Below are 24,264 nucleotides of genomic sequence, written 5' to 3' on the forward strand. Positions count from 1 at the left end.
CTAATGTGTTGCCAATAATTTACTGTCAGTGCATCATAAGCCAAACTTCTTGTTCATGTGAATATGGTGGTGTTATAGTCTGTGTGTGTGTATATCTGTGTGTATACACACTCCATACTAAATATATATAGTTGTATGAATATATATTTAAATGAATTTGGACATGATGAAATGTTCAGTGCAGAAATGCCTGAACTCTCTTTAGAAGTTACATGCCCTGTCCCCTCTGCTAGAGGCTAATGTCTCCACAGCCTTGCTGAAGCCTGTTTCAATTAATCAAACTTTGTACCAGTGGATATGAGGAGTATTTGCACTTCAGTTTTGCTGTAGCCACCTCCTGAGTAACTCTATTACATGTTTTCTTTTTCTTTTGTTACTTGTGCTCTTGTGCCATGTGTAATAGAAAATAGATTGCACAAAACCTTTTTTTAAATTTTTTTGCAAGCAGGCAGAGAGGAGTATGGTGAAGTTTATTTCGAACTATTAAAGGTAACTATAGTTAGCTTAATACATTCCATCATTGTTGCATTTGAGTATTTCTGTAATCAATTTTGGAGATGCTTAGATCCCTGCTCTGCTTTGCCTATATGTTTACGTTCAAAAGGAGGAAGCCTCTTGTTTCTTGGAAGAAGTGCTTTCCTTTTCTCATGCTATTCCACTGAAGAGTTACAGGTTGACAGAAAAGGCTTACGTGGCTATTTCCTTTTTCTTCATGACAAAGTCTCGGAAGATTATCGCAACTATGCAAACCGACCTGTCAAAGTGTTGAGTCCAAACCAATCAGTACCAACAGCATATATTGTTAAAGGGGAAAATCTAGGGGTTTCTACCTGCAGTAGAAAAAGGAATGTGGAAGACCTAAGGTAAGCCAAGCTCATTTTTCCTTCCCGAACTGCTCTTTGCACCCCAGTTTCTCAGTGGAGACCCTGCGAAGTAAGGCATTGCCAACACTTTCAACAATATATCATGAAGAATTCTACAGTAATAAGTAATGTTTCCCTTAAAAGACAAATGAAGCATAGGAAAATCAGGAGATTAATAGTTTCCAATGAACCTTAAGCCTATTTTTTTACAATAATTAAATATTTATCATTAATTTGGATGATAAAACACACCGTAACTATGCGGACTTTTGGCAGCAGTTTCCTCAGCAGGGTAGGTGCTTTGAATTTGACCCCTTCACCTGCCTCTTCCCAGTATCTGAGGATAATTTCTGCATACCTGCTATTGGGTTTGATACTTAGGATGTCAGGAACTGAGAGGCACCTAGTTTCTAGATGAATGTTTTGGTTTTTTTTTTTTTGAATGTAGCCTTAGATGGCTAATTTTGGAAAGGATCAGAACTGCTCTGGAGGCAGTTCTCTTGCTGGCTCTCCTGATGTCTTCAAAGGCAAGTTGAAATGTTGCACCATCATTTCTTCTAGATGAGATCACTCATCCTTAAGCAGCTTCAGTCCTTCTTCCCCTTTTTATTATAACTGAATTTTTTCAAATGTTGGGGTCAAAAATTCAGAAAAACAGAACCAAATGCTATGATTTACATCTGCTGTACTTTTTTTCCTTTTTTTTTTTTAAGAAATGCTTAGCCCTACTGATTACAGTTTAGTAATTTTTTTCTGTAAAATGTGTGTTTGATACTAGAAAGCAGACTTTTTTTACTTTTTTTTTTTTAAACAATATTGCGATTAGTATCTAATCTGTTTGGGGCTTTTTTTTTAAAAAAAAGGTAAGTAGGTGGGGTCAAGCAGTTTTTGTGGTTTGCCATGTTTCATATTAGAGTGAAGAGCTCAGCTAGGGCTCTTTTACTGGCACAACTGATGAAGAAAGGTTTGCATTTCCAATTAAATATAAGCGGACAACCAGACATGATTCTTTCTACCTGTAAGTAAACTGGGCTGCATATTTTGATCTTGGAGTTTTGTTTTGTGCAGTAGTAGTGTATTTGGCAAATGAGCTATTTAAATATTGCCATAAAAATACCAACCAGCTTTCTCTTGCACTGCTCAGGTGATCTCTGTTCAGACTGCTTGTCTTGACTTTCAAAATTACTGCACAAATACGAATCCATTGTATGATGGATTCAGCAAAGTAACTACTTCTACATACAGATAGGGAGATATTCCCACATACTGTCCTTAAAAGTATGTACAGTGTAGACATGAGTAAAAAGTTTGGTAGAACTAGAGCTGTCTTTTCTCCAGAGCAGAATTAACTTGCAGGAAAGACAGAAAGCCTCAGCTTGCACATGTGAAACATGGAAAGCTTGGCTTCTAGAGTATTTTTAGAAGCAAAATGTACTGTGACTTTCTGCTAGATCATTGATTTTTTTCTAGTACTGTTGAAAACTGACAGACATACCAGATCAGGAGGCATACCATGTATTACAGTAAAGATCTGGGTTTGATGGGTGAAGCCAAGTTTGTAGTGCTGAACACAGTTAATCTGCTGCCCCACTGCAAGAGCAAGAACTTCTTGCAAAACATTTTAGAAGAGTGCAAGTCTTAGGACATGGACTACAGCACTTTCAAAATTAATAGTACTTTGAGAAACAGTGAATCAGAAAAAGAAACTCAAGCCAAGAAACCTATGAAATAATAGAATGATAAAATGCAAGTTATAAAAATCTCAAACTTGTTGCTTTTATCTTTGATACTACTTCTCCAAGGCTGCAAATCAGAGTTATAACTGAAGATAGGAGGAATATTGCAGATATAAAGGTGGGTGAATTGGCCACCTATACAGACAATGTTATCAACCCAAAGCATACTGCTGGGTGTTGTGGAACTTTATCAGGTCAGTTATTGGCAGGAATGGACCATCTCAAAGGACTTGTGTGTTTTCACTACGCCTTCTCTGTTTTTGTGGGACTATCTTTCAGGTTCTCAAGCAAATGGCTGTTCCTGACAGTTGACCAATCTTTTTTTCTTCTTCCTCTAGCATCCCATCTGCTCTGTTGTGCACAGATAAATTTGTTTTCAGGCCGCTAAGCTGGCTACCAAAATGTCAGCTGCAAATTTTTAGGCTGAGTATTTGTCAGGCTGGCTTCCACACCAGTTTCCTAGTATTTCCACCTCATCCACATGCTTCTCTTGCCATGATATCTTTTCTTGTTTCAAAACTGTGCATGCTAATTTTGGGCATCATAATTTAATAGGCTATCATGGCTCTGTGCTAGTGTTGGGATTCATATTTGTTAACCTGTCACCAGGGAGATAACATGACACTACTTTAAAAACAAGTGTCTTCTTCCTAATATAATCATTTCCAGAAAGAAAAAAACATAATCAGTGGAACGGGCTACTTTTTTTTTTGTTCCTGTGTTAAATTATTTGTAGAATTGGCTGAACTTCGTCTGAGGTTGCAAGTTTTCATCAGAAATTGGAGAAATTAAATTCTTCACACAACTGAAGAAGGAAGATTCAGCATATTCTATATTCAACAACTCAAATACTCATTTTGTTTGATTTAAACCTAGGTTTTAAGATATTTGCTTTAATTGCTCCATGATAACTTACCCTGAGGATCAAAGCCAAATGTGTTTTGATAGCTTACGTTTTGATAGAACTCAGGGAAATGTGGGCTGAAAGATCTAGTTGGGCTGTGGATTCTGGAGAAACCTTCCTTCCTGTAGGTTTAAAAGAAGTGAGATTTGACCACTTTTTCTGGAATTTTGGGGAAAATTTTTGGTTAGGTAGGAAACAGAAAAGTGGGACACAAAAATAATGATAGATCCATGAGCACTTTATTTTAACAGACTTAAAAAATAATTTATTATTAAAAATTATGGAATAGTTCTTTCTGTTAGTCTATATTTCTTTCCTGTGTCCTGTCCAAGCAGTCTGTCATTCCTAACATGGTAAATCTTATTGGTGTCTCTGTTCTCTTCAAAATACGGAATCCAAAGTGTGACTTCCTTGCTGAAGCACAACTCTCACTGATACCATCACTAACTAGTTTTTAAGTTATGAACTCTTCAGCGTGGTTACTTGAGTTAGGGACCAGGGAGTCAAGGCCTGCTAACATGTATGTGGCTAGCGCCCTTTGACAAATCCAGAGTGTTTTGCTTAAGAAAAGGTCCTTGGTCCAAAATGGAGGGAAATCGGATAGAATAGTTCCATTGATTTCAGTGATTTGAGTTAGGGCATAGCAGAAAGGAAAATCAAGAAGAAATATTTAAAATGATGAGTAAATTCTAAGAATCTATTTTCAATTTATTTGCATTTTAAAAGATAGTGCAGTGGTTTTTTTCTTTTTCTTTTTTTTTTTTTTTGCATTAAAATGCAGGGTTTTAAAAATTATTATTATTTCTTAGTTTGTCTGATGGCTGTTGAATAGAAGAAAAAAGAAAGGAAGGAAGAGCCCGAGTCTCAGGATGGTGTGTGTAGCTGTGAGAAGCTTCAGGCAGGAAATGCCGGCTTCCTGTAGCACTGCAGTGAGCATTGCCGTGGCACAGCTCTCGGTGTAAACATCGTCCTTGCCCTCTAGCAGAAGGTGGAGATGCGAGCCAGTTTAATCAAATTATTCATTCAGTGTATCAAAGCTTTCACAATTTGCAGTGTTGGCCAAGTCTTTCTAAAACAGCATCACAGAGCAGCTTTGGGTCTTTCTGTAGTGAGTTAGGAACTCAAAAAAAAAAAAAAAAATTTAATCAAGGTGAGGAAAAAGTGTTGTGCAAGAAGCTTACCAGACTAGAGAGAATGTAAAATGCACAGATCAATACATAGGTCTTTGCCTGAGATGCTGAAATTCCAATCCATCAGGTCAAAACTTCCTGACTTAATTCAATTTAGCTAAAGCAGGACTTAGCTCTGCAAAACTGAAGGCCTTTCTCTGTCTATGTTCCTCGGTAATGTTTCCTGACAGACTTGACAAATTTCTGAACAGAAATTACCAGTTTGCACTGCATTAGTTTACGCTTGTATTAATTTCTGCTGAATTCATTCCACAAGTGCTCTAGGAATAATGCATGGACAAAAGAATTTCAGAAGCGGCGAGGTTGCTGACAAACAGATGTGTAAAGATCGGTTTGTTTTCAAAGAGCAGGAAATGCTGCTCTTTAGGATGGTAAATACCTGCTGGATTGATAGGCTTGGTTTGACACTTAAAATACTCCAATAAGGAGAATGAGGCAAAGCAAATTTGGCAGAACTGTGCAAAGTTTGTGCTGCTCCTCTGGACCCAGCAGTTCAGTTCAGCACAGCACAGGCTTATCTGGCCCATGGTCTTACTCTAATCTGAGCCTTAACTTTTAGACTGCAGAACTTGGTCATGTTTTGTGATCTTTAATGGGTTAGACACTCTACCCTTGGAAAAACCACTCACCAGATGAAGCACATGTCCCAGGAAGCATCATAATTACAGCTTTAACCTATACCTTTTCTGTGGTTTTACGGACAGGACAAGGAAGTAAATATTTAATATTGTATATACTTGGGATATTTTTAAAAACATCACATACATTCATTTATTGCTAAGTGCTTTCAGCACAGTAAAGGGGGGATGTGTGTCAAGCACAAAAGGCATCTATCAACAGAGCAAGTCTGAAATTCACTGAAGGCAAAAAGGATTCCTGAGCTTACACTATAAATTTGTTCAAATCACTGGGCTCAAAAAGAAAAGCAAGACAGAATTACATGTCCACAACATGAGCCTGAACCCTTCGCTTTTGTGGTAACAGCCAAATCTTTAAAATCATATTAGAAGATCATTCTAGCGTTACATTGAAGCGCTGCAGTGCTGCTTCTAAATATTTCTGGTAAGTGTTCTATAAGGAGACTAAATTATCTGATGAGGAATAATATATTTAATTAGACTGTATGGTTTAATCAGAAGAAACAGACCAACTTTCAAATGTCATATTCCCTTTTGCGCATCACTAAATACTTTATAAACATTGATTAAACTTCATGGCACTGGCTGAAGTAAAAGAAACCCAAGAATTTTTTCATCCATGGTGTTCACCGTTTATGAAACACAGTTTTAAACAGCTGAGGGACAAGTCAATGTACACTGGAAAATTATGCAGCAAATAAGTTGCATTGCCCATATCTTTTCAGCCTGGTTTCTTTAAGGAAAGTTGTCTGTGTCAGCTGGCTTGTGTATTTGTAATTGCTGCATTTTGCATAGCTGTCAGTGGAAACTTTTATCAAACAGTTGATAGAGACTTCTGATTAATGTAGGCTCGCCAGCTTCCCACATGATAGGTTCTTCACAGGATGCAACAGTCTAAGGGAAATTGCCTCATGACTTTCAAGATAAATAGTCTAACCAAAACACTTCTGAGACAGGTCTCTTCCTACTAACCGCTACTTTTGGTCTTATCATTCTGTCATTCTCTCTGCTTCTATTAGTGCAAGATTTGCTAAATTATGTGCCTTCATAGAGAAAATAATTACATTTTCATTGTGTAGTAAGGTTGCTTAATGTTTTGAGAGCTAGGATGCATACTCTTAGCACACTTGGCTGAAATGTTGGTAACGGGCATTGGCAAAAAGTTTCACAGGACAGCAGAAGGGACATCCTATTTATTCCAGGCTGGATTAAGTCATTAGGATCAACAAGCCAGAATGCCATGAGGGAAAAACAAATGAAGTGGAAGGGACTGGTGGGACTGTAGAAAGAAATACCATGTGAAATATAAAGCCGTAAAATACCGAGACCTCAGGAAGCCTATTTCAAATAAGTTCCTAAGGCCTCTTTTCATACTATGACCTCTGTGGCAGAGAAAAATAGGATACAGTGGAGTGGGATATAAAGTTTATTTTCTGTCAGTGCAGCTGAACGTGAGGGGAGCCTTGCCTTTACACGCCTGTCTCTCATGCTTCCTAAGAGACTGTACTTCGCACCCGAGAGCCTGAGCCCGTCACGCTGGTGCTGCTGCCCTCCCACCTGCTCACCAGTGATGCTTGATGGTGAGACGGTTCAGGGAGACGACCCAGCAGAGTGCGATTCCCTGCCGGTTTAGCATCCTGTCTCGCTCAGTTGGAGATGAGATGAACAACAGTGCAGAGGGAAAGCGGACGGGACCGTAGCTGCCGCAGCTTGGCTCAAACTGCCGTGGGAGCACAAATTGGAGAAAGTAGGTCTCGGCCCGAGTAGAAGCGGACCAGGGCGGATGTCAACCATTTATTTACCTTGCTCAAATCTTAATGCCTTCCAACCTATTTAATACCACATCCTCTCTGCTGCTCATGCAAGATATATTGGATTGATTTCTCTCTAAATGTATGATGTATGTGATGATGTGTCCAATGTATTTTTCTCAGGATTATCAACCACTTGGCACGTAAGTGTAAAGTACATCTTTTGTTAGCACTTTAAACCTGGGCTAATGCGTATATTATATTAATGGCTGCAAGAAAAACTGGAAAATCAGTATTAATTCAAAGAACTGAATGTAGTGTGTTGCCTTTAATAAACCTCACAATAAGAAAAAGCTTGTCATGCAAGTGTGGTTTTATATTTACCTTGAATGATCTAAAAAATATGTCAGTGCTGAAGGGTACAGTTCTCCACCTCCTGTCCCTGATGATGTTCTCATCCCCTTCATTGCACTGGTTAGAGCTTGTACAGAGTGGTGTGATCAGTCAGATTGGTACTGATCTGGCTGACAAGATCTCTTTCTTTATTTTTGCTGATTGAGCGAGCTGATTTAACTCATCACATGCCTCATAATTGCTAAGACATTGTAAAGGAGACAGTGAGAACAAATAGGTAGGGTGGTAGGAAAGCTCTGCTGTCTTTGGTGGCTGCAAATTCAGCCTTAATGATTTGCTAGATATCTCACAGAGCTAATAATGGGGCTAAGCACATACAGTAGTCCTTAGTTCTGTAAGTTTTGTGAATGAACAAACAGGAACACTGCAAATATGGAAAATGTTCTTGTTCACAGATCACACCATCCAGTCTGTTTTCTGCTGCTGCTGCTGCTGCTGCGCAGTGCAAAAAAGGTATGTGAAATTCTTAAGCTTTTCAGCAATTAAGATGATCAAAATATCTACACATAATGGACATCCTAAAATCTCTGTTTTCAGTAGAACTGCTAATTATACAGAAGTTTCAAGACACTCTAACCTGCATAACCCTAATGAAGGCAGGCATATATATCCATGAATGTTCTTATGTGAATATTTGTAGGTATGTATTCACACAAATACTTCATGTTTTTCAAAATCAGAGCAATGAGAACAAAAATGAACCTGGACCCTGATACTGGCCTCATGACCCAGTACTCGGCCTCACAATTAGGTGTTTCCTATGCATCCACTTGGAAGTGCAGGGTAAGTAATGTTTTGGCAGGTGAAAAGAGAGAATTGGGGTGATGTGCCATACAGTGGCTCAGTACCAGAACGAGCAGAAGAGTAACTAGCTCTTGAGCATGGAAGGCTCTTCATTGCATAAAAACTACAGAGTAGAGGCATCCAAAGATTCATAGTGATGTAAATACAGGGTCACAGTGAGTTTTCCCAGGCTCGCTGTCATGGACAAGGTTGTTCCTTCTCCCACTTTTGGATTTGGGTGATGGAGATGGGAAGGGTGGGACTGCCCTGTTGGGCAGATGCAAGGTCACCTTGCTCAGCCAGCATGTGAAATGTCCATCTCAGTTTTACTATATCTAAGTTGAATTAATCTGAGTTTTCAAAGCATAACTAAGTGCAAAGCTAGAACCTAACCTGATGCAAAAGAAAATTATTATGTTCCTGCCGATTTGCTAAGAAAATCTGCAGCACCCTCCATGTTAATTCTCTGGTTAAATGGCCGAATTTCTAGACATTGTAACTCCACTGATTTCAATGCTGCTCTGCTTTTACACCAGCTGAGGAGTTGTCCCAGCACTCGTACCATGTAGATTAGGTAGATGGCTTGTTTATTTTTCACCGTACTTTCCATTATAATTTTGGTTTCTACATCAAACTGCTCAAATGTAAGTCTTGCTATTTTACAAGTGATGAGGTGTTAGTGCTTTACAAGGGGAAGTAATGACCACAATGAGTTCCTTTTAGTTACTGACATGGTTTAATAGTGGGGGAATTAAGCAAGCAATAGTAGGGAGAAAAGACTAATTATGAAAGATACTTGTTTTTCACTAGCGTAAGAGGCAATTGCAGTTAAAGAACAAGCCGTTACCTCCTCTACCTGCCGGCGTCTTGGAAGACTACACAAAAAAACCCAGAGTTATTGCACTCTATGACTTTTTTGCCAGAGGACCCTCAGATTTACCACTCAAGAAGTCAGAAGAATACATTATCCTTGAACAGTATGATCCCCACTGGTGGAAGGCAAGAGACCAACATGGGTAAGAGAGTGGGCATCACTTTCAATCTCCCTACGCAGAAAAAAAAAAGCCTAAAACAACCCCTGCGAAAGCAGGCAAAGAGAACGAGACACATGCAACATTTTAGGGGCGGGTTTGAAAGTGTTCATGAGGCACATGTGCTGACTGGGCAGGCTTTCAGCAGTGTTTGGCACCCCAGAAATGGGTGGGGAATCTAGAATCTGTTTGGAATTCAGAGTTAAGTCCTAGACTCAGTAATCTCCTGAGCAACATAAGGGCATTTGAGGACCATGTGAGTTACTGGGCTCTGAGCCATGTGCAAATCCAGCTTTCCATATTTCAAGTGCTTTTCAATGCAGTGTATATGTGCAAACACTTCATAAAGACCACAGAGATTATTAAGACATGTGCCTGAAACAAAATACCTGATCCAAAATTCCTGGATGCTTTAGAGAGCTAGACAACTTCAGTTAGGATCCTTTCCATGTTTATGTTTGTTTCATGTAATTCCCCTTTCTTCTTTGCATTTTCTTCAGTGTATCCTGTACTCTGATGTTGGGAACGGTTATATGTTATGTAATAACTGTCTCCTTTTCATTCAGATTTCACCTTTAAATACTTTAAAATGCTTTTTCTTAACTCATATTTGCAGCGAGAGTACACTGATTATTATTTTGTATATACATGCAAGCACACACTTTATACTTCTTCATATAAAAGCTTTGTATAGGCCAGAAATGAAGAGGCTGGCTTCTGAATTGGAAGAAATATATTTTTTTTCTAAATTTTCTTTTGATTTGACTTGAGAATTGTCATTAACATGCTGCTCTCAGCACTCCATAAATACCTATCCCAGCTGACTTGTTCATTTCAGTAGCCATCCACAGTTGTGGGACAGAAAGATTGTGCCTGGCATGAAAGAGCTCAGACTTCTCTTCAATTCCCACATTGGGATTCAGTATCTAATGACATAGCCAATAGCATAAGGAACCTTTGTAATTCAACAAAAGGAAGAGGTATATCTGAATCCCATTAATATTTTATACCATACTATAACATTATCCCCAATATGTTGTTTCAGGAATGAAGGTCTAATTCCCAGCAACTATGTTACTGAGAACAAGAAAAGTAATTTAGAAACATATGAGTAAGTACCCTTGAAAATTATAATTGCGCTTTCTTTTTAAAAAAATGGATTGCAGCAACACATTTCAGGGCTTGATCCTTCAATCTTTATTAGACATGAACAGGGGTTTATTGAAAGCTCTTTTTTTGTTACAAAACATTAGTCTTAGAATGAATTAACCATTTTGATTTGGAAATATTTGCTCAGAGAGTGTAATGTGAAGTTACAAACACTGAACACTTCAGCAACATTCATTTTCATAAATCATACTGTCAGAATCCAGATGTTTCCTATTTCTGTAGGCTTACTACATAATGTTTTTATATTCTGATCTTTTCCTGTTGTGAACATGTAATTAATTGAATAGATGCTAATTCCAATTACTTCAACCTAGTTTACTGGAGAGAAGAGTAAAATTCTGCAAAATTCTAGAGAAGAGAGGCTTGACACAGCATCCGGGACTGTAAATTTCATCACAGTTTGACGTAACTGTTTCCTGGTCTTTCTTTTGTTTGAACTCATATTTAATCACAGTGAATGGGGAAAAAAGTTGTCACGTTTACAGTGGTCTAATAAAGTCGCTCCAAATTAAGAGACTTTTATATACAACGATAGTTCTATTCAGGTTTTTGGACTGGGAATAGTGCAACTATTAAGATGGATTACTTTTGTGAAACAGACCAAACAATTTTTACTGGCTGAAATTAAAGGATATGTTTTCTCCTTGTTGCAGGTGGTACTGCAAAAACATAAATAGAAGCCAGGCAGAACTTCTCTTGCGCCAGAAGGTAACTGAGTTTATATAGAGAGCTAACGATATCTAGCAAGGTCTATCAGTAGACACATCAAGAGTGTTACCATAGTCAAATCCAAATCTGTTTGGTACACAGTAAGAGAGAAAGTACTTTAAAATAAAAAGGCTTTCTGGGGTAAGCGTACAGTGCAGACTATCCAGACTTCACAGAGTTTTAAGTTGTAGCCCTAGCAAATTCTAGGTAGATTTTCCATACTAGATAAATCAAATTACATGCAGTTTACTGTGCTCATCATTTATATGAAATATTGAAGACTGAAATCCATGTAGCGAGTAAATTAGTGAGGTTAGAAGAGCTTAACAAAACCCCTGCATCTTTCTTATGTATAGAGCAAACAATCTGTACTGCGTTCTACTCCCTATCAGTTTACCAAAGTGCCTAACTCAGTTAACTTATTACGTCTTTGTTCAAGGACTAACACAAGGTTTGGACAAGACAGACCAGAGAAGAACATCTCAGATAGAACTGTTTTATAGTTTTTTTTTCTAGTGATTTGTACAATTTGATTTTTTAATAAATCAAAGCATTTTCACTACTTCACACTGAAGACTATAATGCACCTAAATTATTTGTCTCCAAGAAACTGCCTGGCACTTAGTATTTTCCCTTGGGTAATTTTGCTCTGCTATGTACCTGGCTATCAATTCCCATCCTCCACTGCTTTATCCCCCTCCCAAATAGTCATAGGTATCCCACAGAACTTGGTAATCAGCTGCGAGTCCTATCTTGATGGAGGATTATGCAAGCTCAAAAGCAGAAAATAACTCTACTTGGATTTCTTTTCAGTCCAAAGAAGGCTCATTTGTTGTCAGAGATTCAAGCCAACAGGGACTTCTTACGCTGTCCATGTATTCGCGGGCTAAAGGGTGAGTTGCTCTGAATGGTTAGGGTTTGTATCAAGAGGTGATGGAAAAACTTCCTGCAGGCTCTTCAGGATAAGTGGGTAGGTTGGACATGCAGTGCACAAGAGCAGGGCACCACTGCAGTGCTGTTCATGCAGAGTTAATTACAATGTGTGCCGAAAAGATGACAGTGGGCAGTGGAGCTGGGAGCCAGGGTGCAAATGTCCTGCCAAGACAAGATTAACTGCACTCATTGAAATCCTCCTCAAATAATCTGCTGTGAAAGCCATGCATCCCATCCACATAATGCAGGCGATAAGACCTTACATTTGCATCTTCTTGTCTCTCTTTCTACGTGAAGTGCCATGGCTGCCACACCACGCTGCCACAGCCTTTGGCCACCGCACCAAACTGCTTCCCTTCTCTGCAGGCTCTGCGCACTGTAAATTAATCCCAGACTCTGCTGTCCCCAAATGTCTCCTGTTTTTCTCCTAAAATCACCTCACCTCCTCACTGTGCAGTCTTACTTCTTTTGCCGGCGGACTGCCACAGGACTCGCTTTTCCCCCACACCAGTAGCAATCACCTACAGCACTGACTTATGCCATCCCAAGCTGCCTTATATCCCCCTCCTTCAGCCCTCCTACATCCTCCTGCATCAGCAGCATCTGCTTTCCTTCTTGCCTTCTTAGAGCAAGCCAGAGGTGAGAGAAGCAAGGCAAAAGCATCACTGCTACCACCACCCTCTTCCTCCCTCCCTCCCCTCCTCAGAAAGGTGGGCAAGCCCTCCCCACCACTCCTGTGTGGGGCACAGGCCCACGACTGCGGTAGGGTACCAACCTTCAGCAGCCACCCCCAGCCTGAAATGCAAACTTAACTTCTTCATTTTGAGTCTCACAGAAAGCAGGGGTAGATGGGCAGCAAAATATACAGAAAGCAAGACAGATAATGTGGAGAAATACAGAAAAGCAAATGTATCAAAAAACAAAAGCTCCAATGACGAGGCTTTGGAGAAGCAGAACAGAGAATTTAATCTCACACTGTATGTGAATATGTTTTTAACTTTTGGGGGGAAACTCAGGTAATGAAGAGCGTTTTAATTTTAAAAGCTTAGATTCAAATAAGTGATGAATTAGGAGGAATATCTGTTAAACACTATGGCTATTTCTTATGGATGCAATGATACAGGAGTAAATAGTTGTGCAATAAAAACTATTGTGCAATATCTCCCAAAGCTGGAAGAAAGATCCATTCAAGGAGTCTCTTTTTTTTTTTTTTCCCTGAAACAGTATCCCAGCTACACACAGCCATTTTAAGTTGAGAATTGTATCCTGAATTTTCAGATTTTTCTGTGCTTTCTTTCAAAGTGAAACTTAATCAGATTTATAGTATAAATTACTTTTACTAAAACTATAATCCTTTGTTGATTTCAGAAGTCATAGTGGAGATATTCGACATTATCAAATTAAGAAAAATCACTCGGGACAATATTATGTAGCAGAGAACTATCTCTTTTCATCTGTTCCTGAACTCATCGAGTATCATCAACACAATGCTGCAGGTAATGCATACAAGCTGATAAGGTTTTACGGCTGATGATTTGAAGCTCCTCAGGACTTTGAGAGACTGAAAATCACTCTTCCCTAATACTTTCCTTATAAAAAGAGACAGAAGTTTTTCTATTGCTAATGAATTCAAATATGCCATGATCCTTTCTGTCAAAGTCATAGCTGTAGTGTGCATGTACCATGGAGGAAGTGAAACTGTCAAACTCATCTACATGTTCATATGTGACTGAATGGGTCCTGTATGAAATTTGGTCTTAATTGTTGCCTTGTCTACAACAGGACTTGCATGCATGCAATTTAATGAAAGCAGGAGCTATGCTGTGCATCAGCAGGCAGCGTTCTACTGATTTTGGCAAAAAAAAACCCACCCCACAAACAATCAAAGGCAGAATTAGGGGGCACAAGGACTCTCTAACACTAGTTTGCAGCCTACAAGAATTAGCCACTTCTAATTGTTTGACTGACGGCAGCCTTTTATAATTTTTACCATTAAAAAATACCCTTCACCTTGGTTCTGCCCATTATTTTAATACAATATAAAATGCTTTTACCCTGAATGAGTGGAGATGGGAAAACACACAGAGATCCCTCACACTAGTGAGGAAGGAAGACATGGGAAGGGACAGGGAGGAAGATTGTAGGAAACAAATGAAGTAGAAAAGGACCTGAAAGTAACCAAAGAATGAACAAACGCAGGGAGTCCTTGATGAGGGATGTACTCACTGGTACTGTTGGCTCATGAATTCAAAGAAAATGAATGACAAACACAAAAACATTTCTTGCAATGGGAAACAATCCTGAGAAATCATGCTGGAAGAGACCACTTAGGTGGGTGATATAGTATTGTAGTACTCCTTTATTTAAGATCACTAACATTGTACAAACAGAGTATCACTTTTGGTTGTATGAAAGTATGGATACTTCTGTAGTCAGGGCCCTATTGAATAGTCTTCTTCCATTTCTTCTCACTGTAGCATTTTATCTGAACAAGCTGTAAGGAAAAGTAACCTCAAGAAATAAGAAATGTACATCAGATTCCAAATATTTTTGTTTGAGAAGAGGTATGATACAGCATACTTTAAAATGGAGTAAGTGGTCAACAGAATATTGTTGCCTTGTACCCTACAGGTCTTATCACTCGCCTCCGACATCCAGTTGGATCAGCTGGATGTTCTTCATCAGCAACAGCAGCATTGAGTTATGGTAAATTTTTTATCTTCTTTTGGTGGAGATTTAGTTATCTGCCTAGGCAAGAATTTAGATCGCATTCACCCAGCTAATAATTAAGTTGTATCCATAAAATTTCCTGGTAATAAGAAACACATAAACAGCCGCATATTCACCAGAAACAGACACGCTTTTCCAGGTAAGGTGTCAGTACCAAACGAGATGCCTAACTCAAGTCCTGTTCAGCGACTCTTGTGCTTCTGTTACAACCACCAGTGCATTTCACAGAGCTGTCTGGACTTCTCTAAGTGGGCCTAAGACTCAAATATACATTTATTAGCTTTTCAAAGTCTATTTGATTTATTTAAATGCTTAGAAATTAATATTATTTATGGGGAAGATTTTCTTTGTCAGTTCTGCAAGTTTTAGAAATAAGAATGGAATCTTACATAGTATTACAGAAAACAAGCAATAAATGCCATGTTTATGTATATAGATCAGGAATTTCATACCATCTGGCCTATAATAGGAACCTCCAAAATTGAGTATCTTTCATGTTCCCATGAATCTCAAGGCTTAATATTTCTGAAGGGTAGAACTATTGTGGTTATTACAATAGGGGCAGACAGTAACTATTTCTGTAGCTATGCTATCCCTCTGGAACTGGTTCAGAGTTAAAAACATCACATATGATAATGACAGAAAAGTTCTCATATGCAATCAAAGCTAAACACTTACCTTATCCTCAAGCCTCAGACATTCCTACATTAAGCAATTTAAACACTAATCACATTCTACAAGCTGTAAAATAACTTTCACATATAAACTTATATGAGCATGTGGAAATTTTCAGGTATTTAAAACTCATGCTATAGCTGAGGAACAATCGTGCTGTTTCGATGCATGCATTAACTGCAAATAGCAAGGCATGTCTCCTGAAGCACGGTTTAGGAAAGCTGGCCTGACTATTGTAACATATCGGGTTGCTTTTATAGAGGAGTGGGAATTAAACCCATCTGAACTGACATTCATGAAAGAACTTGGTCGTGGGCAGTTTGGAGTTGTTCAGCTCGGTAAATGGAAAGCAACCATCAAGGTTGCCATCAAAACCATCAATGAAGGTGCAATGTCTGAAGATGATTTCATTGAGGAGGCCAAAGTGATGATGTAAGTACGAAAAGTATTACACTTGGCAGTTGATATTGAGATGACCAAGAAATAAATATAGCCTAATTCCATTTAAAACAGACCAGTTTGATGGGAATGGTGGATGTGCAGGACAAAAAGGCTGATAGAAAGATCTGAATCGGACTGATGCAGATGCTTGCTGTGCTCATCGCCAGACTCTTTCTTTAGAGCGTGCACTACTTTGTGCTGTGGAGCTCCATGAGTAGTAAATGTGCTGATAAATAAATGTACTCCTACAACTATTCTTTCATCTGTAGTTCAGTGCCTCTAGGACCACTGGCAGAGCTCATACCTAACTAAAGCTTTTGAGAAACTATATTACCATTTCTGCTAATTTTGCACATTAGGGAAGTATCCAGAGCAGGTCTTGGCACAGCCCAGAAGACAAAAACCCTTGCAGGGTCATGTGCTCTGCCTGAAAGTCAGGCATAACTAGACCTTTCCATTTCACATCATTTGAATCAAGCTTTGAATTTAGTGTGTTTATGTAACTGATGAACAATTACGAATTCAAAGAGTGAACTTTTTGGAGGAAATTGCAGGCAGAAATGTGCTAGATAGTGGGACAACTCTGAGACCAGATGAATTGAATACTGTTTATTGAGTACTGAAAGTATTTTTCAAAACCATCATGAGAATCAAAGGTCTAGTTACCTACCAAAGACAAATGCTAGCCTGTCTAAAATGCAATTTTAAACAGGAAACTCTCCCACCCGAAGCTGGTCCAGCTTTACGGAGTGTGCACACATCACAAACCTCTCTACGTTGTGACTGAATTCATGGAAAACGGCTGCCTGCTCAATTACCTTCAGCAAAGGCGAGGGAAACTCAGCAGAGACGTGCTGCTGAGCATGTGCCAGGATGTGTGCGAAGGGATGGAATACCTGGAAAGAAATAGCTTTATTCACCGTGATTTAGTAAGTACAATAGGTTTTCTGAGGTTCTTGGCAAAAATTGGCAGTATAGAACATGCCACTGCATTTTATGGGACACTGATGTGTCCTGTAAGACTTCAGTCCTGGAGGATCTAATAAGCCAACAGTGTTTTCCTGGCTGTAAACCAAAACTTTTCATCTGTTCTTTTGTCCATGGACAGCTGGAAAAAGTACTTGAGAGAAGTTTTTCCAGCTGGAAAAACCACTTGAGAGGTCAGAGAAAATTGGGATATTAGCATGGAGCAGGCTAGTGTTAGGACATCCCAATAAGAGAGTATTATGGAGTGATCACAACACAACCAAAATCATAGCAATACAAAAGGTAAGCAACAATTAGGATTTTTTTTTTTTAACAAAATTTTTTTCTATCTACATTTTTTCTGCTCCCCACTGCCTTACCTTGATGCTGGGATATCTGGGTGGCTTTTCTGCCCTATCCCTCATAGACAGGGAATCATAGGAAAGGAGCTTGTTTCTTTACTCTCTGCTTTTTTTCCAATGCTCACATTTGGATGCAGAGAAGAAATCTTCCTGCTCTCCTCCCTAGCTGCCTGAAGAAATGTAAAATCTTGAAAATTTCCAAGGAGTTCCTGATTTCTGTAATAAAAAAGTCACAGAACATTTTTAAAAATTCACATTGAGTGTCCTAATGCTACATAATGACATTTTCCTAATGTTAGGAAAATAACCTGGTTGGATAACTAGACTTCTGCAGCCTAAAATTTCTTTCACCTTGCAGGAATATGTAAAAATATTGCAACTCATACTACAAGCATTTAAGCTGATATATGCTATGTTTGTGTAACTACACAGTAGCGAAATATGTTCACAGAGTCAGAGCCAGAAATTCTCTTACATTTTTGAGGGCGACACTCATCTCCTTTTAGAATATAAACGGTATGAGCTGAAACAAAAATAATCAGCTGTTGTATTTTCTTAAAATGCTTTAGCACAGATGTCGGGTATGTTTCTCACATTTTCCCCAGGCTGCAAGAAACTGTTTAGTCAACGCGGAGCACATCGTTAAAGTATCCGACTTCGGCATGGCAAGGTACGAGGCCGTTGGCGCAGGTTTCGTGAGTCCCTAGTCTCAGTCAGCTGCAGCATGACCTTGAGTTAACCTCACCGCTTCCTTCACTGGTTTGGGGAATCCCACTGTGGTCAATTTTTGAATTCTGATGAAAATTGTAACGTTGTTTAACTGTTGTACCATGAACTGGATGTCGTGGCCTTCTCTTGCTATTGGTGAGTGTCAGACAGGTGAACAAAGTACCAGGTAAACTTCAGAGGTGTGTACGGACAGAGAAATGCCCAGGGTGCGCAGGGCTGCCAGAAGCTCGAAGAAACAAGTTCCCCAACTTTGTTTGAGGAGCGGGAGGCCAGAAAGTCCCTGGGGACAGATCTGGGCGCTGGTGCTGACCTTTAGAGGCGGCGGCGGCTGAGTAGGCCAGGCGGGAGGCAGGGAGGGCTGGCAGGGCGGGCAGGAAGCGCGACGTGCGCTGCTCTAGCAGGGAAGTGGTTTTTCTGCTTAATGAGAGGACTAGCCAAAGATGGGGAAAGAGACCACAACGCGCTCCGGCAAGCACGGGCCAGAGGAAGGTAACTCTGCCCTCACAGGCCTCCCCCAGAGGGTGTGCTATATGTTACAGCTGAGGTGACCGAATGACCGACTGCTACCCAAAGGGGTTGTCTCACTCTTTCCTTCGTTCCCCTTGCAAGCCCAATACAAAGCTCTCCACGTCTGTGTTTTACTGGCTGGTTTTTCTGCTGGATTCGTAGACTGAATCGGCTTGCTTGGGAGGCAGATGAGCTTGAAAGGCAGCACATGGCTCTGAGCAGGAGGTGGTGGTGACGTTCACCTTGCAGCTGCAAGTCATCAGACGAGCACAGCCATGCTCCTCACCTTTCCCTTTGGTTTTGCCTCCTCTTTCTAACCTAAGGATTACAACACCCCAGCAGTTCCTAACTAAATACTTGTTTTTCAAAAGGCTGTCCTATACCATGGCAGTGCCCACTGGTTGCACTGCTCCTCAAAAGGGTAAGGTCAGTGTCAGGGGTCTGGACTCATCCAAATGCACCCAAAAACACAGTGAGAGACCAACGGGCTGTCAGGGTCCAGTCTGAGTATAATGGACCTGAATGGCTCACTGTTGCCAAGAAGTGGACACCAGTGGTGTGGCTCTAGGACAGGCACTCACTCTCCCTGGGAAACCATGGAGAGGTGACAGGAACAGAATCTGATTATTCAGAGCTCACACAACTGCCACTACTGGTTATTTTCTACTGGTATTTAGTATGTTCCTTATCCAATAACCTCTCACCTTTCTGTGCCTGCACCAAAATAAGAAAGGGAGAAAAAGAGATGATTTCTCTCAATGTGACCTCCTTTAAAAGGTGCCAATGCTTTATGCCTTCTGTGAGAACAAATGTTGTGCAGTGCGCATCTGTCATCTGCTTAGGAACATTAATACTGGGAAAATGTGCACGGAGCTTGTATGTATGCAGGGGTCAGTCTAGCAGCCTTTTAAAATGTTGGCCTATAAATGCTTGCATTGGGCACATAATTTCATCTTATGTGGGAGGTTGGCTCCTATGAGCTTGGGCAAAGAAAATTACTCTTCCAGTGCACTGCAAGAGCTTGTCTTGTATGTGGTGAACATTGCTTTCTGCGTTGCTTCTGTAACAATGTGCCAGATATTACATCTGTGAAGTTGGGCAGTTTGGAATTGCAGCCCTCTACCAGTAGCGTTTGGGTACAACAAGTGGTTGAAAAGGTAGACTCTTTTAAAAAAGAGACAATAATTACTGCTGCTGGTTTTCCTGCCCACAGTGAAGGGTTGTGTCCTATCAATATATACCTGGACGATGACAATAACATCCATCTTGTCAGTCTTACAGATGGTATTAAAATCTTTTATTCCAACATACTTCTCATGAACAATTCAAATCATTCATTTAAACAGAAATCTCTTTAAGTACATAGCTTCCAGTGTGGGTATCTGTGTGCATTTGTACTAAATTAGTGATACCATTTCCTTGTTTCTAAAATGACACTGTATTTTTATGGAATTATAAACCATCTGTGGAAATGTCTCCAGAACTGCTTGCTCTTGAACTGTCATTCAAATATATGCTGTTTCCTGTCATTCTTTAGGTATGTCATCGATGATGAATATATCAGCTCTTCAGGTGCCAAGTTTCCAATCAAATGGTCATCTCCTGAAGTCTTCCATTTCAAAAAATATAGCAGCAAATCAGATGTCTGGTCATTTGGTGAGTTGGTTGGGTGAACATGCAACATACCATGCTTCCCTAAAACTAATGATGTGATTTAGGATAGTGTAACTTTTCACTCATGCTACCTATCTTAAGCTTTAGTCCTTCCCATTCTTCAAATCTTGCCTATATTGAACAAGTATGTTTTTCAATAGAAAGGCTCTGTGCCTAAAAATTAGATTTTGACTGAAATGTGCATTCTTGGTAAGTCCCCATTAGCCATATGTATATTCGTCTCAATTTCATGGACCACCACGTTAGTTGACTTAAAAGAGAGCAGAATTATATTAGTTGAAAATGTTTTTGGTTGTCTCCATTCAGCTCAGGTTGCCCATATTTTCACGCATTTTTCAATACACAAAAAGTCAAGAGTTGGTTTTTGTTCTTCGAATGTTGTTAAATAGCTTGTGGGTTTGGGTTTTTTTGTTTTGTCCTAAATATTTTTGTTCACTTCTAGGTGTACTGATGTGGGAAGTTTTCACAGAAGGCAAAATGCCTTTTGAAAGTAAGTCAAATTCTGAAGTTGTCCGTGAGATTTCTCAGGGTAACCGACTTTATCGACCATATTTGGCATCACATACTGTGTACAAAGTCATGTACAGCTGCTGGCATGAGGTTTGTTTCTCTTTTTTTCCTGTGATATTACTTTATTGTTAATTCGTAATGTGGATCTAAAAGCAACCTTAAAAAATTGAGGCATTAAATCCTTATTTCACATCTGTGGCATCCTCAGTATCTCTCACTATGCTTTTCACAAATCACACCTAGGTTTACAAGCCTCTGTTTCTCTTGACTGTTGCAGCTAATAAATATAAAGCACATCATCAGTACAATAGGCATAGACCATCCCTGGTTTTGAATATGCCACTATTGTCTCGCTTCTCTACTGTGTCAAATGTAATACCCTTTTCACACCTCTGTATCATGCCTAGCTTTCTCTAGCTCTGCTCTGAATGATAACCTTAACACATTCATATGCAAAGCGCGTATGCCCACTAAATGTGGATTTTAAACCCCATTTTTCAGGTGTACATCAGTACCTCTGTACATCACTAAAAAGCTCCTAGACTGCATCCCTTTCACCCTCTCCACTCTGATTTAGTACTTGATAGTCTTTCTCCATTTCTCCTGCACCTATTTCTTTCTATATTGGTATTCAAACATTGATTTAATCAGCTCCTCCATCTGAGTAATCCCTTAAGGTCCCTCCTTCTCTAGTGTCTACAGGAAATGAATCTTTAATTCTTAGATAAAAAGTACTTTCAGAAGAGCTTTGTGTGCAACACTTTCATATAAATAGGCAGGCATACAGCAAGAGTAGCTGGGGAACGTTGTTGCTACCATTGTCTCCTTTATCCTACCTCTCCTTTCTTGCCCATCTTTTAACTCTACATGAAGTTTTTAGACCCTGAGTAAAAAAAAGCTTAAGAGACTGAAATCTAAACGGCATCTAGCTTGCTTGTTTACTGCAAACATCCACTGGGGTGCCAGCCAGCACAGAGAGGATGGGGAGTAAGTTCTCTCTTCTGTCTGCCATCAGCCAGCAGTTTGTTCCATACTGAGTTGCAGTACATCAAATGATACAGCAGGGAAGATACTTTTTCAACAAACCAAGAAACATTCCTGAGTATCATGGTTTCCTGAGAGGTAGGGCTTTCCAGTGATCCATTGTAGAGGAGAAATCCTATAGGAATTATGGTCCAGAATTGAAATAAAGAAGTTTTAGGAATGCTTGGAAAAGTGGCTGTGCTCATGCTGCTGGTGTCATGAAGAACAGGGTTTTTTTTCCCTCAAATGATAAACTTGATCTTTTCTTCTGTATTAATAAAATAAAATGTAATTTTTAAGTGGTAGCTCATATATACTTGTAACCATCTTCTAAAGTCTGGTACTATAATTGACCAATCTGCTAATATAAATTTATCCTCTGCTTTTCCTTTCAGAAACCTGAAGGACGTCCTACTTTTGCAGAGTTAATAGAGACCCTCACAGATATAACAGAGATGGGATAATCAGAGATTTTATAACAATATGTTTACTGAAAGGTTAGCATGAAGCATGTCAATAATGTAGCTAGTAGAGAAAACCTCAGCCTTTTACAGCAGGCTCTACTTAAATCGCAGTACCAGCATCCTACATATTGAAGCAGCTGTTTGGGCTTGGCCTGATTTTTACTTATTTGAGAAAGATACCTCAGGAGGCTGATTCAGGACTCTCAAGGCTTTGCTTTCGTGATTAGGGAGAAAAATCTCCTGTCTGAAAAGAAATAACTAAGCTTACTCACCTTATAGGCCTTTTTATTTATTCTTTTGGTCAGAGCTACACTAATTCCTGCAACGATAGTATTAAATTATTTGGTACTTACTGTGACTCATGCAGTGGGGAATACTGATTGGCAGCAGCAAAAATTGTGGAAGAACCTCTGATAAAGCTCTAACTAGGTAATTTTTAAAGGCAAGCCCTTTTGCGCCGCAAAGCATCCAGCACCAAAGAATTGGAGCAGTGTTTCAGAAGGGGTGGCAAGTTAATGGACCAGCTGCCAGAGCAGTGCCCGCGCATGTGCCCATACCCACTGCTGTGGATAAAGGCAGGCAAAGGGAGCAGTCATCATTTAGCAGCTCCCAAGTCACATCTGAGCAGTTGGAAAGACTGAGCATCCCTGAAGACCCACCCTGCATGGTGGGTCAGGGTGTCTTCTCTACCAATTCTGTATAAAAGGAGAGTAAGGATTATTTTATCCAAACCTCTCCCACAATTTTCCAGTATTATCTCCCATTCCTCACCTGCTGCTGCTTACTCAAACTCCCATGCTTGCCTTGGTCCTCCCCGTGCCAGTGCCCAGAATGGTTGATAGACAAGTTAAAGCTGGAACCTGACAGTAAAATGAAGTGCTTTGAATTAGTCTAGCTCACATGGACCCTGTGATACCTGACATGGACAATGCCTTTAACCCTACTTCTTATGTTATTATTCACTTTTAATTTTAAATCATAATTGTGGTCAATACAAATATATTATAGAGAAGAAAAGGCAGATGAAGTTCGTAACTGTTTAATATAAAATAGTCAGATCATTACGAATAAATAGGTTCTTTAAAATGTGTGATTGAATTGTGAATTATTTATAGGTAAACACATCATAATATTGATTTTTATACCACTTTGTAAACAAAATATGTAAAGCACACTAGCTAAAGAATGATTGAGTTCTGCACAATTTAATTTTTCATTTCCAAATTTATAAAATAACTGTAACAATAAAATTGAACATATCAAACACACCAAGTTTTGAATTTCCAGAAGATGATGGCATCTCTGGGTCAAATTCACTCCTGGCATTAATCAGTCATCCTTACTGCAAGAGTATTTTGATAGTTATCATCCCTTGGGAAAGGAAGTTGTTAAGTCCTATTGTTTGAACATTTGGGAGTATCTTCAAACACACTTTTAAGGCATTTCTACTTCAACTGAAGCATGATATCCTTATCGTTTCATATAATCTGCTACAGGAATTGCCACCAACTGATATCACTTTTTACTTTTATAATCAACTTATTTATGAGCATTGAAATCCTTATCAGACCTATGAGTAACTACAGCTCTATACAACACAATACACACATCGAGCTCACCACACTTTATGCCCAGGCCACAGAAGTACAAGGCTTTTCAGCAGATGATGCACACAAATGTGAAATTCAAACCATCTCTGCAATATAAATGTACATGAGGACATCGAATAATGTGTGAGGAATCTTTGTTAATAGCTCTTGTAAAACTGGTTTTGCCACATTTATTACTGCAAGTTAATATGTAATACACTACAGTACCATGCAATAAAAAGCAGGTCCATTAGATTTATGTACTCAAAGCACCCTGCTCTTGCCTGTTTCACTGAGTTGTCCCATGGTGAATATGCATCCATGCTTGAAACATGTTGGTCTAATATAAGGAGGCAATAATGCTTCCCTACCAGGCTTCAGCTTCTCAATATAATCTTTCTATAGGCTGCTTTGGGAAAAGTATGAGTAGGCTGTTACTAAAACTGACGCAGATAAATTTAACAGCTGCTATC

At 39.4% G+C, this 24,264-nt stretch overlaps 1 protein-coding gene across 1 annotated transcript; it reads left to right on the forward strand.

Moving 5' to 3' along the window:
- Positions 1-7,875: 7,875 nt before the first annotated feature.
- LOC104313477 (tyrosine-protein kinase TXK) lies at positions 7,876-23,288 on the forward strand. Its single transcript, XM_009912433.2, has 14 exons — positions 7,876-7,949; positions 8,177-8,279; positions 9,090-9,295; positions 10,356-10,421; positions 11,134-11,188; positions 12,002-12,081; positions 13,490-13,617; positions 14,753-14,827; positions 15,787-15,958; positions 16,680-16,896; positions 17,901-17,965; positions 20,069-20,187; positions 20,648-20,805; positions 22,134-23,288. Exons 1-14 carry the CDS (start codon positions 7,876-7,878, stop codon positions 22,200-22,202), a joined length of 1,587 nt encoding a protein of 528 aa, XP_009910735.1. The 3' UTR covers positions 22,203-23,288.
- The last annotated feature ends 976 nt before the right edge of the window (positions 23,289-24,264 follow it).

Source organism: Haliaeetus albicilla, chromosome 1 (assembly GCF_947461875.1).
Source record: "Haliaeetus albicilla chromosome 1, bHalAlb1.1, whole genome shotgun sequence".
NCBI classification, from domain to species: Eukaryota; Metazoa; Chordata; class Aves; order Accipitriformes; family Accipitridae; genus Haliaeetus; species Haliaeetus albicilla.